Raw genomic sequence first — 16,273 nt, 5'->3', positions numbered from 1 at the left:
TAACTAAAAGACTTACCTCTCTCACAAAAGGCTCCTTCATAGTCTCCATCCCTACACTCGCAGAGGGGTCCGTCGTCGGTGCTGATGCAGACGCCGCCATGTTGACACGGGTCGCGTCGCTCGCACGCGTCGCCGCTCGCGTTGGTGATGCGGGTAGTCTGCAACAATGAGTATTTTGTTAGGAGGAGCTTATCAGGAGATGCAACCAAAAGAAATATGTACTTATGTGCGCGCAAAGGTTTTCGGATATTCGGACACAATTTGTTACTGTTTGCTAGCTCGAGTAGAACAGAAGAAATATTTAGAATCACACTTTTATTTGTAAGTACTTGCTACTACTACTTTAGAGCTGAGATGGGGCTATTATAAACTGGCCCTATTTTTCCACCATTAAAATTAAAAATGCAGTGGATCAATTATCGTAAATCCGATTTTCAGAATTCAGTAGTTTCAAAAAAAGTTCAATAAATTATGTAAAATAAATGTTATTGCAATATCATTTAACAGGTTGTTTTCTTTCATTTCAGAATTCAATAAATTAAAACCTTATATGAAAATGATGTCAAAGAAAATAAATAGACTTTAAAAGTCAACGACATTGCCATACTTTGAAACACAATATATCGTGATACATATTTTAATAAGTTACTTTTCTTTTTTGTAAGTAAACTGTCAATAACAAGAGTACAATGCTTTTGTTGCTTTTGACTTGCAAAGAACCTGACAGGTTACTTGTTTCGAAAGCCTACTTTTGGTTTGTAAGTATAATATCACTTTATATAACTCTCTTTACGACGTATAAATTATTTTTGAGACACAAACCTAGAAGGTAGGAAATCATCCAATGAATTCAATGGGTAGAAAAAAGAGTGATACTTTTACTGACTAAAAGCCCTTCGTATTCCAGGGTCCCTGGCGACAGGAGTAGATTCACCAAAAGGTATATTTCATAATGATGTAGCTAATAACAAACTTTGCTTGAAAAGTCGAGCAAAAACATAAAAGTTATTGTCAGCGGTTAATTAAAAGGACTTATAAATTAAGAGCGTGTCATCACAGGGCTTATTAACTTGTGTTACAAAAACTTTGAGCCTTTGCGGACCGGCTTATGACCAAAATGTTTTTTTTTTTTGCTGTAGGAACTTGTTATTTAGACAGTTTAAAAGTCCTTTTGTGTTTTCCTGATTTTAATCTTACTCCATATAAACGTGACATAGACGGGCATACATACATAAAGCATTAAATGTTTAACCGTAAATCATCATCCTCTGCCTAGCCTTTTTCATATGGGTGTTGGCTGCCATTCTAACTGGATGCAACTGAGTAACAGTGCTTTACAAGGATCGACTGCCTATCTGACCTCCTCAACCCAGTTACCAATACCCCTTGGTAAGAATGGTTGTCAAATACAACCGGGACCTACTGTTTATCGTGCCCTCCGAAACATGGCAAAAAATGTCGACAACAAACATTAACACTAAAAAAGTAAAAATTGAGACAAAATCCCTTACATAACAAAATTTAACCTCCAAAAAAGGCCGTACACTTGTAGCTACAAAAACAATACATATAAAAGATACCTTTATAAAAGGGTTTATCATATGACGTCACAAGGGTTTAGTTCACCGGTTTTAGGGTACTTGATTATACTGAATATCATCTCTTTATGTTTACTTATTAAAATTCGGCACCTCTTGTTGGGTCATAAAGGAAGTAATTAACTTGCTTTAATCCTGATTATTATTTAAAGGTTCGCTTTTAATGTGCGCCCGGTTTTCGTGGCAATAAGTGTACGATAAAATTGTGTCTTTTATCCTATTCATTGTTTGTCGGATTTATGTATGGAAGTGAAAAGGGTAATTTTATGTAGGATCCGTTGAATGGCCTAATACATTTTTTCATGAAAATGGTATGTGGAAATTAAGGTTCCACGTGTTTTATTTATTAAAATCTGCTGCTTAAAAATCAACATGAATTCATTATAGAAAAAAAACAAGGTATTATTTTTAAACACTTCTGCATTAAATCACATCATATCCCATTTCAAAATAAAATTAGGACTTTACGGGACGCTTTTCCTTCTATTACCAACTTGTTTCAATATTTTCACCTTATCCGCCATCTTTACTTAACCCTCCAAAATCCAAAGTTTGACCACCAATCAGGCCAGCTGAGAAAACAGAATTACTTCCATAGATCTGCGAGCAAACCCGCAGGAAACTAGTTAGTCTTGGTGTCTGACTATTATCAGATTAAAGTTAGCGTCTTGCAAGCCTGTAAGATTAACTGGCGGCCAATTAAATAGGCCTTGAAATACGCGTTGAATAAATTGGGCAAAGTTTAAATTAAGTTTTTTTTTTGTTTCGTTTTTCTTGTTGTATGTTTTGTCAAGGATATGCTGCCTTTTTGTGTTACTGAATAAAATAAAAGCCCAGATGTCATAGATTAAGTGTAAACTGTCTTTATGTTGTATTTTTTACAATTATTTCAATGATTTTAAGCATCTAGTAGGTATCATTGTTATTGACCCTAACCACAAGCAGGATCCTCGATTCTAAATTGATGACTACATATATTTTTTAATTCTGTGACTTTTGTTAATATGAGAAAATGCACTAAAGCCGTATCTATAAATCGATCTATAAATGAAAATAATAGGCATAATTACAGTAGCATAATTTCAACTTTCATAAACGTTTTCTGCATAAATCTTACATCTATATCAGTTGCCCAAACAATTCAAGATAACAGAAATATGAAAACGAAACATCATCCCAGCACCTCATAACTACCTATTATAACACCAGACACTAAACACCGCCGACTTTATGGCCCCACACTAACGACACTGGCAGTTATCTCAGCATATTAAGATCTGGCGTCTGGACCAGCGTCTAAGCTCTCAGTCTAGATCTAAACCCAAGTACTGAATAATCTGCTCGTTAGGTTAGCTGAATTTACACGCGGTTTATGTAGTGTATGCAGGTACATGTGCATCATTGTATAGGTTATGTCATTATTATGACGCCTCGTGCGCATACGTCACTCGGTTATAAATACCGGATCGAGCGGTGGGGAGTCAGTCGTTGTCAGACTGTCGACCTGTGTGGTGGTGCGTTGGCGAGTCGATTAACATAATAAAATGAGCGTACAATACATTGGCGACGAGGATAAAACCGTGAGTGTTTGGACCAACAGTTACCTATTATCTAATTTTTTAATTTTGAACTACCTATTAGTTCTGTGATCCAGAAAAATATTTGATATACAAGGTTATACTAAATAATTTGTCCTATTCATGCCTATACCAAATTAATGTATGCTAAATAAGCTTTGACAACAAGTAACCTCTGACCGATGTTAATATTCAATCATATTAAAAAGAGCAAAAGGAAAGAAGGAAGGGAAGAGAGTAGAATGACAAAGTATACATAACTTTTATGTTCATGTATGTATCACCCGAATTGCAAACAAATTTTAACCTTTTTACGTAATTCTTTGTTTAAGTTTACCTTGTTACAATTCTAATGGAAGTAGCAATATTTATTGCAGGTGTTAATATTTATCAAATGAGTAATTAATAATACAAAATCATTACTTGGTGATCAGTTTACTCATTCTTAAACCTGCATCAAAGTTTATTCAATAATAGGCATTTATTGGAAGCAATATAAAGTTGCTGGTTGTTGAATTGTCGTCAAGACGACTTTAGCAGTGGTGGGATTTCCTAGAGGATATAATACAATAACCTATTTGCCTTATAATCAATTGTGTTTAATAATTGTTGTGCTTGCATGCCAACAAGGCGGAATGTACACGGATCTTATTATGTTGTTTACAATCCTATTTTGTAAGTGCCTGCATTCTAAGCAAATAAAGACCTATTCTATTCCAAAAATCTGCTGGTCATTAAATTGACAGCTTGACGGTTAGCAGTAGTGTATATCTACTGGTCATTAGATTGACAGCTTGGCAGTTGGCAGTAGCGTGTATCTACTGGTCATTAGATTGACAGCTTGGCAGTTGGCAGTAGTGTGTTTCTACTGGTCATTAAATTGACAGCCTGATTGTTGGCAGTAGTCTATATCTACTGGTCATTGAATTGACAGCTTGATGGTTGGCAGTAGTGTGTATCTACTGGTCATTAAATTGACAGCCTGATTGTTGGCAGTAGTCTATATCTACTGGGCATTGAATTGACAGCTTGATGGTTGGCAGTAGTGTATATCTACTGGTCATTAAATTGACAGCTTGGCAGTTGGCAGTAGTCTATATCTACTGGTCATTAAATTGACAGCTTGATGGTTGGCAGTAGTGTATATCTACTGGTCATTAAATTGACAGCTTGGCAGTTGGCAGTAGTCTATATCTACTGGTCATTAAATTGACAGCTTGACAGTTGGCAGTAGTCTATATCTACTGGTCATTAAATTGACAGCTTAACAGTTGGCAGTAGTCTATATCTACTGGTCATTAAATTGACAGCTTGACAGTTGGCAGTAGTCTATATCTACTGGTCATTAAATTGACAGCTTGACAGTTGGCAGTAGTCTATATCTACTGGTCATTAAAGTGACAGCTTGACAGTTAACGGTAGTGAACGTCTACTGGTCATTCAGTCATTCAATTGACTGTACACGCATAAATTATCTGGCGATAGTTGTCAACTACTGCAACAACTAAATAGTAAATCTTGATAATTTTTATATTTTCTGTGCCCGGTGATTTGGATCATAAAAAGCTTCCAAACTTAACTTCTCAGAGTCTAGTCAACAACTTATACCTGCTATATTGTTCTGGTACTTAACTAACTTAATTCAAGTGCTTGCAATATAGAGGATATTACAAGAACAAACTGGTGGGTTATATACTCAACGGTTCTACAAATGACAAACATGTGCTAGGTATCTAGTTAAACAAACAGCACATTGAGGGACCGTAGTGGGTTGGCCATGGATGTTGAAGAACTCGCCCAGCTATACTGGTATGTATTCACCTATGCACAACATCCAAGTCCATCAACACCTCTAGTGGGTTGCCTACCCATAATAGTGTTAATTATAACAGTTGCTCAGTCACCCTAGGTATAATTTCAATACTTTTACTTTATTTTGCTGTATTAAAGAGGTTGTTATACAACAGAGATATTCCAGAAGATACAGAACAGTAGAACAGCATACAAGCAGCAATACTAGCTGGAAAATGTGGATCAAAATTTCGGTATTCAATAGATAGAATCTTTGGTAAACATGCTAGCTCACAATTGTAATTTCAGTACTTTAGGTTGATATAAAACTCTTAGATCAAAAGAATATGGAACTAAGCATTGGAGCAATCTGTGATTTATTTGACAATGCTACTTTATCTACCCAACTGCCTCGTTGGTCTAGCTGTCGCAAGCGCGGCTGATGAGTTGGTGATTGATACACCCGTGCATCGGAAAGCACGTAAATGTCGGTCCTGCGCCTGATCTCTTTCCGGTCGTGTCGGATTGCCGTCCCATCGGGTTATGAGAGTGAAGGAACAGTGAGTGCACCTGTGTCTGCGCAAATGCTTGTGCACTATAATATGTCCTGCGCAGTTGGCTAATCCCCTTACGTGAGTACAGCCGCCGTAGCCGATAATCGGCTAGGAGGACATCATCATCATTTACCCAACTGGGCCTTCTCATCTGTGACAAAAAATCTTTTAAGGATGATACCTGGAAGGAGTTCCAATGTAGATACTTACTCTGGGAACTGTCTAATGATGATTAGCTCATGGATGATTGTTGCAATCAAGTTCTCAAAAGTTGATGATTGCGTGTGCTTTTAAAACCTTCAAGACTCAGGCTTGAATGAATTTTAATTGGTATCTTAGCCTCTTTTTTATTGATTTACATTGGTGTTTACAAATAGTTTAACAAAGTGGCCCTCATTATAATATTGTTATTTGCAAATTATGTTTTACAGTATTGCAGTACCAATAAGCAGTATAAGTACATTGAGAGTTGTGGAAGAATATGCTTCCATAGGAGCGAATAACGTAACGATATATGAACGTATATGAAATAGAATCCATTTATTGATCTCAAGTTAATAAATCATCACATTAATATATTCTTGAAGTGCACACCTACTTGTAATATAAAGTTGTGTAATTTCCTCAACCCATCCCATAAGATGAGATCCATATGGGTGGTGGGATGGATATCTATTAACAAAATAATGTCTTGTGTCCATAGCGTTAGGGTTAATAATAATTGATCTTAGAACACCAATCTTAGGTTACCGTAAGACAATTGGACTCGCACGAGAGGTAAAGAACTTTATCACTATTTACATTTATCGACATTTATTACTCTTTTGTGCTAATTAAACTACACAGTTGCGTCGACATTTGGTTAATAATAACTAAAATATTATTAAGTTCCTAAGTCCTACTGCAATATATAATCTGAGTAAGTGTTCCTTAAAGTATAGGAAGTAAAATTGCCCTTAGTCACCAAATCGTTTAAAAATTTACTGGGGTGCTGTCCCTATAAAAGATAATAATATTTTTATATTCTGGTTGTCTAACTAAAACAACGTAGATAAAGTCAGCTGCAATAAAGGGTAAGCGCTTTTGAACGAAACTATAAACATACTTATGCAGCCAACTATACTTACATAAAAAAAAAATATATATTACGTTACCTATACGCGGTCATGAAATTGGAAAAGCGTAAAATATTAAAAATGGAAGCAGCACAAAGCTGATCATCAAATTGATGAGGTCAAGTATGACATGAGAGCAGCATAGCTGCTCATGAAATTGAGATATAGAATTAGAATCCCACATTTATCTATGTGTAGACAAATGTTTTAGAAAGTTTAGCGGTTGTTTTGCAAAAGGAAAATTGCATCGACTAGAAAACTGTTTGTGAGCTGCTGTCACCTTGTTGAAAGGAAGAAGAGCATGAGTTGAGGGTCAGGGACTCTTCTATTTTATGGTGATGCAGAATGTCACAGCTTCAAAATATATAGTGCAAAGTTAGTGACACCTGTTAAAGTGCGTTCGTTACATAATATGGTTCTAATTAGTTAAAATCTAATAATATAATTAGTTAAATATGTAACCATGACACTAAAAAGCTTACCATCAAAGCATAATAATTCTTTGACTACTTTAATTTTTGAAAACCACATTAATAAAAGCAAACAAACATTACAGAACGCAATGTCCGGTGATAATAATGTTCTTGGATGCCTAACCGAAATATAAGTATTCCTATCGCACTATTATATCATCATCATCATCATCATCATCTCAGCCATAGGACGTCCACTGCTGAACATAGGCCTCCCCCTTTGATCTCCACAGATACCTTATAAAGACGACCTTATAAAGGTCACCGGAAGACGCTGGATGCAGGTCGCTTCCAACTATTATATGCAGTAAGGTATTCATATGTTGGGTGTTGAATGCTAAGAAGCTTACAGTTTCTTGACTAGATATTGGACATACATTGATGTAGGGTATTTAAAGCCTATATCAGAATTTCAGCGAGTGTACTAGCAGAAACGTGCAAAGTACTAGCGCTGATCAATAGGGTTGAAGACCAGATTGTTTGTTACATTGCTGAGATAATGATAGGCTTTGATATTCCACTCTCAAATTAAAAACTACATATTACCAAAATTAGTTGAGTTAGCATTCTCTTGCTTACAAGGCACACAAAGTACTTAACTCGTACATAGAACTACAATTTAAACCATTAAATTGGAGACAAAGTATGTGGTCACCATTAAATGGGTGACAAAGTATGGAGTCACCATTAAATTGGAGACAAAGTATGTGGTCACCATTAAATGGGTGACAAAGTATATGGTCATCATCAAATTGGAAACAGTCCATCTAGGTCACCATTCAATTGGGACGATCTTATGTGATTACTTTCCTCGTACGGCTCGTACGGTTTTGAATGAGTGAAAAGCATTGATGAGGTACCCTAATGCCGATCTTTTACCTTGGAACAATGCATTCTGTATCAGTTTTAAGTGAAGTCGAACCAAGCAAGATGAGTGCTCATTATCTGAAGGTACAGCAATATTTGAGATTTGCTTGATTTCACATGGACTGATTGGCGGGATGTCTGCCAAATGGACGGATCATCTCTAGTGTAGATATAATACAGGGCCGGAACAGCGGCTACAAAACCTGAAGTTAAACTTGCCGGCCTGATATCACTGCTACGAATTTGTCTTGTTGAGCCTGAAGCAGATGCTGGTATGTTACCGTCTGCAAAGGGACGGATTTTTATTTATGTTTATTTCACAAGGGAAGGGATGTAGTGTCCCGCAGTATCACCGATATCTGTCGTCTCCTTAAATGGAAAGGGAAATGAAATGGAAACGGAACAAAGTAAATCAGTTTGATGGCAGTGTGATCGGTGGACTGATCTGATAGCGTGGTTTTGTTGTGCTGCAGGTGTTTGATAGATCTTTAAGAAATTACCAAAATATTTATGAGTTTGATTGTTGAACTTTTTGAAACAAGGTTAAAATCAAAACAACAAGGGAGAGATGTAGTGTATGCAGGTACATGTGCATCATTGTATAGGTTATGTCATTATTATGACGCCTCGTGCGCATACGTCACTCGGTTATAAATACCGGATCGAGCGGTGGGGAGTCAGTCGTTGTCAGACTGTCGACCTGTGTGGTGGTGCGTTGGCGAGTCGATTAACATAATAAAATGAGCGTACAATACAGTTTACAAAACATCCGTTTGTTAAACTAATTGAATTTCGTGATGGAAATTGTCGGTAACTTTGATAATGAATTTTAATTCTTCTATGTACAAGAATATCAGTAAATCGTCCTACAGGTGATAATCGAATTTGGTCATAAAAACTTAGTAAAAGATCAAAATCAAAACAATCTTCCAAAATATTTAGATAGTACATTTATCTGAAATTAGATTAGAACACATTTTTATGCTGAAAAAAGGCAATTTTTTTAATACACACTTGAAAGGTTCAAAAAATAACTGACTGAAATAATGACTAATAGCAGCCTTTTTCGTTGCATATTTTTTACATATTTAGAAATCAGTCAATTAAAGAAAAAAAGGGTATTATCTACTTACTTTAATGCCTGATAACTGAATATATATATTTTTTGAAAATATTTTACCCAATACATGTATAACTCAATATATCCTTCATAGCCACAATTATTTTTAGAACTAGGCTTTAGTTTTTACCATCGCGTGGTTCACGTAAGGAACCGGACTAAAAGCTCGCGTTAGAAAAGCTGTGATTATGTAATTTGTATGTTAGAATTATAACATTAAATTAAAGTGTTGAAATAAGCTGTGACCTTGCAATATAAATGTACTCTTGATTAAGTAAATATAAGAATATAGTTTATCAAATTATTTTACATACAGTTTTAGCCGCGCTCTGAAGGGCCAAGAAAACTGAAGCGAGAAAGTATTAACTACAGTGCACATTTGCAAATATTTTTTTATTTTTTTTATTTAATATATACAGGAATAACACAGTAACTTGATACACCTAAACCAAGTTAGTGTTATTTTTCCCAATTTCCAAAAATTACCAAACTCACAGCAAATAAATAAAATTAAAACATGAATCTATAACACCACCAAACAACATCCATTCACCCATAACTCATTCATTCATTCACTCCTTCCATTCAATCACCACATTCAATTACGTCATTCATAAAGAATGAATTCAATTAAGAACTCCCGTTGGAATCGGAGCAGCGTTCCTTTTAAGTTCCTCAAATGAACTTGCAACACTCTAGCTAGTTCTTAAAGGTATAATCTTAGACTGAAACATGGAGAACTAAATAACTAGCGGAGGTGCCATAACGGAAAAAATCCTAAGTACCGCGCCTAAATGCGGGTGTGCGGAGGACGAGAAATGAGAGGAGTACCATTACACGCCTTGTTTGGACCCGATTTTCTTTGCAATCCTAAAAATCTTTGACAGATGTCTCAAACGAATGCCTAGTTAGTTCACTTGTAGTAACTGATCGTTTTGGTCATACCCGCCGTACATATTTGACCAGTTTGACCTAGAAAGTGCCCGACCTACCTTCATTATGGTATATCCGCTCGTTTTTCCTTACTCCGCGGAGTTGAATATAGGATTACTAGAGTCTTGGAATACCTAAACCTAAGATCTAAAGTTTGCTAAGTACAGCAGTAATAGAATTGCGGTTTTGGTATGCTGAAGATGTATTTTAAGTTGGAACTTGAAAGTTGTTGAGTGTGTTAGGCGGTATCTTAAGTGTATATAAAATAAATGTTTTCAGGTATTATTTGACTTAAAGTCAAACAATAAATGTTAACCTAAACATAATGTATGTTTCAAGGTGTTTTTTAATTACACAATGCTACAAATTAAAGAAAAGAAATGATTTTTAATGAAATATATCTTTACACCCTCTTCCATCATCATGAAAGGTGTTTAAAAACTTAATTGACTTATTGTAACAAATGATTGTAATGATTAATATTGCAAAACAACGAAATCTTGTAAGAAAACGTAGTTTTGTTACAGCCTTTATATCGTCCCACTGCTGGGCACCGGCCTCCTCTCCCGCGGAGAAGGATTAAGCGTAGTTCAATTAGATTTAGTTCAGTGTCCTGCCAGCCTCAACGATTAATACAGGGTGGATTTACGGAAGTAAATCTGAATAACAAATTGGCCTAGTAACTCGCTAGTCTCAAATTAGAACTATTTTAGGCTGTCGTTAGCAAGTACCTAGTAGTAGATTACTACTACAAGTGAATTATGAATGCTAAAGTAGCTGTCTCTCTGTATGATGAGCTTTTAAGCCAAAAGTACTGAACCTATTAAACGTTTGGGATAGGTCTAGATTCTAGGCAATTTATTATCCGGCTACGTAAAGTAGTTCTTTCAGGGCCCGGAACTGCAGAGAATAGCTAGTTGATAATAATTATAAAATTGATTTTGACTGTTTTGGTTTTCAACCAAGCTACACCTGACCGACGCTTAGGGACCAAATGGTAGGTATAATTTCGTCCCTTCATAAAATACAAGTTCAAAAATATTTTAAAATAATATTTCTTCTACAAATGCCATTTAAAAGTTATTCACCTATCGACCTCTTGCATAAATCATAACACACGATCACGAATCTAACTTTGCAAATGCAAAACAATTGTCATTGTACATTGCACCTTGAGCTTAACGCATTAAAGTTTAATATTCTTTGATTATTTTTCCGACCCAAATATCGACCAATAGAATTGCACCATTCGACGTCACGTGGTACAACCTACATGGTATTATACTGAAAATTTTTTGAATATTTTCTCTGGTCGTTGCTACGTCAAACTGACAGGTTGTGGCCGACATTTGGGACGGAAAAATAATCTCCCGAATACCACACGAGCTTCATAATTATCTGGCATTTCCCTCAAGGTTCCCTGCAAACAAATAAAGTCGTCAAGTTTTTCAGGAAAAATCACTCGCGCTTCGCGCTCGTTATTTTTTAACCTGAAAAACTTGACTCCTTCATTTGTTTGCAACGAACCTATCGGAAAATACCCGATAATTTTGAAGCTCTTGTGGTATTATAAGTGAATATTTCATCTGTTTATAGAAGTCACGTGTTATTGGAAATTATACTTTAACTATGAAATGTTTAAGTTGTAATTCCATATTTTAGCAGTTGTAATGTATGTATTGTAGTATATAGTAGAATAAAGTTGTTTTAAAAGGTAAAAAAATATAATGTAAACAATGGTTTAGCATTAAATTATTACATCACATGATAATATTGTATAAGTTACGGTTTGTTTTTTGCTGCCGGGCAATCTTCATCTATATATATAAAAATGAAACCCGCTTTCCGTTGTCACGACATAACATGAAAACGGCTTGACCGATTTAGCTGAAAATTAGAGGGGAGGTAACTTAGACCCGGGAGAAGGTTTTAGGATTTTTGTCACCATACGGCTACGGGATGCGGGTGAAACCGCGGGCGAAAGCTAGTTGTTATAAAAAAATTAACATAAAGCCCAAAATACTATTTCGCTGATGAGATAGACATTGTTAAATCACACATATTTTTTCTAGCCATCTTGCAGTATCCCCTGGTAAAATAGAGCATGTTACGACCCCAAGAATTGCTACAGACATTTAGAGGTCACAAAAAGTATCAAAAAAGGTTATTTTAGCCAAACTCTAAAAATAAACGTAAGCAGCACAAACCGAGATTTTTTTCATTGTATTTCAGTACCCTTACATAGGTAGGTGACATTTAAACATGGTCCTTTTTCCTATTTTGACCCTGCCCTCGAGATAAAACGTATCGCTCGACAAAAAATAATTCTAAAGGGTTAACGGATAATACCTGGGATGGTCCCGTATCTATTTTGTGACCTTTATGTAAATATCGAAGCAATTTTTGTTAGAGATATTCGGGCTATCTTGCATAACTTAAAGGAATGTTAGGGACATAATCTTGTCAGTGTACTACTCTTCTAATTTTTATCCTAAAAATATAGTGTCCATCAACTTAAGTGTGTGTTTCTAGTAAAAGCATAATGAATACAGGTGAATTTCAGCGATGTTACGTACAAAAAATTGGCAATGATTTATAACACGCTTATATATTAGCTTCACTTGTAACTATGTATGTAAGAAAATCTTGCAATTTTGGAATCTCGGTCTACGATTAGGAAGAAATTTTGCACACGCTCTGAGTTCTGATGACAAAATGTTACAAGAAGCGTGTTTTTTTTAAGTTTTTAAACTATGTATTTTATATGATACTTTTTTAAAGTGGGTAACAATAGTCTTCATCTAATCACTCCTTAAAAAAATAAAAATAACCTGTATTGCGATTAAAGGTCAGCAAAAATACCCGCCTTATTGCAAGGGCAAGTACTACTTCCATATTGCGCTACCAACATGTAATTCCTTATTCCATTAATTAGTCGACTTTCTCAAAAAAATCTTGAAAATTCTCTTACTTTTCCTTCCTCGTGCCACACCACACCACATATAATGTTGCCAAGTAATTAAAATTACACAAAGTAAATGTAGCCTCACGGTTTCGTGTCAAAATAGTTTTTTTTTTTAACCCATAGTACTTTCTTCAAGCACGAACCGTCTAACACGGCTAAATTTTAATTGCTGAAAGAAAAGCGAATATTTTAAGTTTTTACGTTCCTTGGAGGTTTATTAGGAAATTGCTGAATTAGTTGGCGACTGCAGTTTAAAATATGGCTTAGGTAGCTGTATTTTTTCCCGAGTCTTTTAACTTGAGTAAATAGTCCTGGTATTTTGAAGACCCTTACCTAAGTAGCCGCTAATAGTAAGAAAACATACTCGTACCGTAGTAGTGATGACTGTAGGTCGTGAACTTGACCTTCAAATCATTATTAAGTGGCATGAGGGACATTGAGGGCCTTAATATAAATAAAGCTTCTTATTTATACAATGCAATTGTGAATGATAATCGATAGTGATTGGTATCTCGTGGAACTTAATATTGTAAAAGCCATGGTAGGTATATTAAAGAGTTACCCCCGCACTCAGAGGCATTTAATGATTACTGAAGTCACTCTTTGACAATCCTGATGGATTGTCAAAGACATCCTTCACTAAGGAATTATAGTTATCTCGACAAACACACTTTAACGTAACAGGTTTAATAAGTTATTAAGCCGTTTAACTCAACGTAAGTCTACATTTTTCAAATAGCAACCGCCTTGTGAAGGTAACTCTTGGTGTCATTTCAAAGTCAACATAGTACTATTTTAGTATCATCCCAAAATATAATCATGTCACAGACTAGCACACTACTAGTGCTCCAATTCCCACAAGTGACATTTGCGTAGGTTTTCATACTATTTGCCATCTCGTAATGGAAATGGTATGTATTTTTTTTGCTCTTAGTACTGACGAAAGGAATGAGATGTGGATAGACTAATCTTATTGTGTACCTAGTATTAAGATCCATTATATTGATTCTTATTATAAAATATATTCAGTATTTACTCAGCATTCAATCGTTTCACTCGTCTCCTAAGTCACAACCTTACATGGCGACCCTGCCTATTCCGTACGGGTTACGCGTGCCGTGGTGAATCTGATCCGGTAACCACCAAATAAGGACCGTGCTTCATAAACATTGAAGGGTTCGTGCACCAACTAATCATGTTTAATATTAATACATTTACGACCAGTTACGACGACACTCATATTCAATAAAAATGGGAAAATCACAAAGCAAGGAAGTTGTGATTGCACAAAACGCGGCAGGAGGACGAAATGATCTAAACTTGGAAGATTTGAATTTCCATATTACTTCCACAAATATAATACTGACGATCTTCGTGATTGTTGCGGTACTTGGCATGATCTATTTTGCATTTCGTATTTATCGGAGATGTCATATGCGGTGGATTCGAGAGGAGTTCCTGAATAACGCAAACAGAGGTTCGTTTTTGCGGCGACGTCAGATTCGACCCGACGTGATCAATGAAGAGGCCAGAGTGTAAAAGTGATAAAAATGGTTATAGAGTCAGTGAAAGTGCGCATAAAATCGGGCCTACGGTTTGTTAAACAAAAATGGTGAAATACGGCTTCTCTGCAATGGACATTGGACTTTTTTTAAACGTTATCAACAGATCTGATATGGATATGGTAAAATAACTACTAAGGTACATATTTTGTTTATTATATTTAGGTGGTAATGGTAATAGTTACAGTATGTGTTACGTTTAATGGCAGGATTTTTGAAGGAATTGTATAATGAATTGTTAGAGGTAAGGAAATATTTAATTAAGATAGGACCTTCGCGGAGGAAAGGTGATATTTTAGTGGTCAAGTTAAACGAGGCTAAAGTGATTATTAATCAATATAACACTTATCTTGAAAATATAACAAAGATTCAGAGGACAGACGAGGAGGAAGAAAATATTATAACAGAATATTGTGAGAAATTGAATTCCTTGTATTCAGAAATATTAAAGTTGTGTCAACCTAAAGATGCTTTAAGTGATACCGTAAAAATGGATTTTGACCTGAAAGTTGCTTTGAATTTACTTCCTGTTATGAATGATGAAGTTGCCAATACAAGACAGTTAATTGATGGAATAGATTATTATAGTACAGTTCTTGACACTAAATTTCATTCCAAGTTGATTAATTTCGTGTTAAAAAGCAGATTGTCCACAGGCGCAAAATTAAAGCTTGCACATAATTATGATAGTGTGGCTCAGTTACTGACTGAAATGAAAAGGATTTTATTACCACAAAAATCTGCAAACTCTTTGCAAAAACAATTGCTCAATGTACGACAAGATGAACTATCGATTGATGAGTATGGTAAAAAACTGGCGGAAATGTTTGTCGATCTTACTATTTCGCAATCCGAAGGGGATTCTACAAAATATGATATTTTAAAGTCAATCAATGAAAAACAAGCAATAAAGCAATTTAGCGATGGATTGAGAAATCGCAGGATTAGTACAATTATTTCTGCTCAGAAATTTGATTGTCTCAAGGATGCTATTCAAGCTGCAGTAGATGAGGATAGCTCGACGTCAAACGCTAGCGCTCAAATTCTTGCAATGAAACGGAATAATAGTAACACCTATTATAAAAACAATTCCAGGCTGCCGTTCCAGCAAAACAATTATAGAGGCTACACCAGAGGTGCGTATAATCACGGGTTCCAGCAACGTGGATACAGTCGTGGGTTGCAGTACCGTGGCCGAGGTCCACAGCACAGCAGATTCGAGTATCAGCGAGCTCGGGGTAGAGGAAGATATCAAGGTAACTCTCATAATACTAATTACAGAGGAAATAAATCGTTTCGGGGGCATGTTCGCATACTAACCGATGATACACAGCCTCAGCCTAGTACATCCGCACAGCAGGATGCGAAGGACATAAGCGAAAATAACTTTTTTCGTCCCTAAACGAAACTATATTTTAGCCAGTGAAAGTAGTTACTGTATAGAGTTTAATGTAAACAACAGTCAATCACTTAGTCTGCTAATTGATACAGGCGCATCCATATCGGCATTAAAATATAAACATGTGTTAGATCTTAACGTTCCAGTTTGTAAAGAAAACATAATCATAAATGGAATTGGTGGCAAAGTCCACGCTATTGGATACGTTTGTTTACAGTTATCGACACATGCTCAAAACATTGTCCATAAGTTTTATGTATTTGAGTCACTGCCTTGTAAGGCCCATGGAATTCTTGGCCAGGACTTTTTTAGCAAGTTC

General features: G+C 35.7%; 1 protein-coding gene across 1 annotated transcript in view; it reads right to left on the bottom strand.

Moving 5' to 3' along the window:
• LOC124640135 (neurexin-1) overlaps window positions 1–16,273 on the bottom strand; it is a 177,198-nt gene that overhangs the window by 69,481 nt on the left and 91,444 nt on the right. Inside the window, exon 5 of the mRNA XM_047177799.1 lies at window positions 17–158. Coding sequence (XP_047033755.1) covers window positions 17–158 — 142 coding nt within the window. The remainder of the gene's footprint in view (window positions 1–16; window positions 159–16,273) is intronic.

This window comes from Helicoverpa zea, chromosome 20 (assembly GCF_022581195.2).
Source record: "Helicoverpa zea isolate HzStark_Cry1AcR chromosome 20, ilHelZeax1.1, whole genome shotgun sequence".
In the NCBI taxonomy this organism is placed as follows: domain Eukaryota; kingdom Metazoa; phylum Arthropoda; class Insecta; order Lepidoptera; family Noctuidae; genus Helicoverpa; species Helicoverpa zea.
Note: the sequence above shows the minus strand (reverse complement) of the source record. Positions and strands in the feature narration are given on the sequence as shown.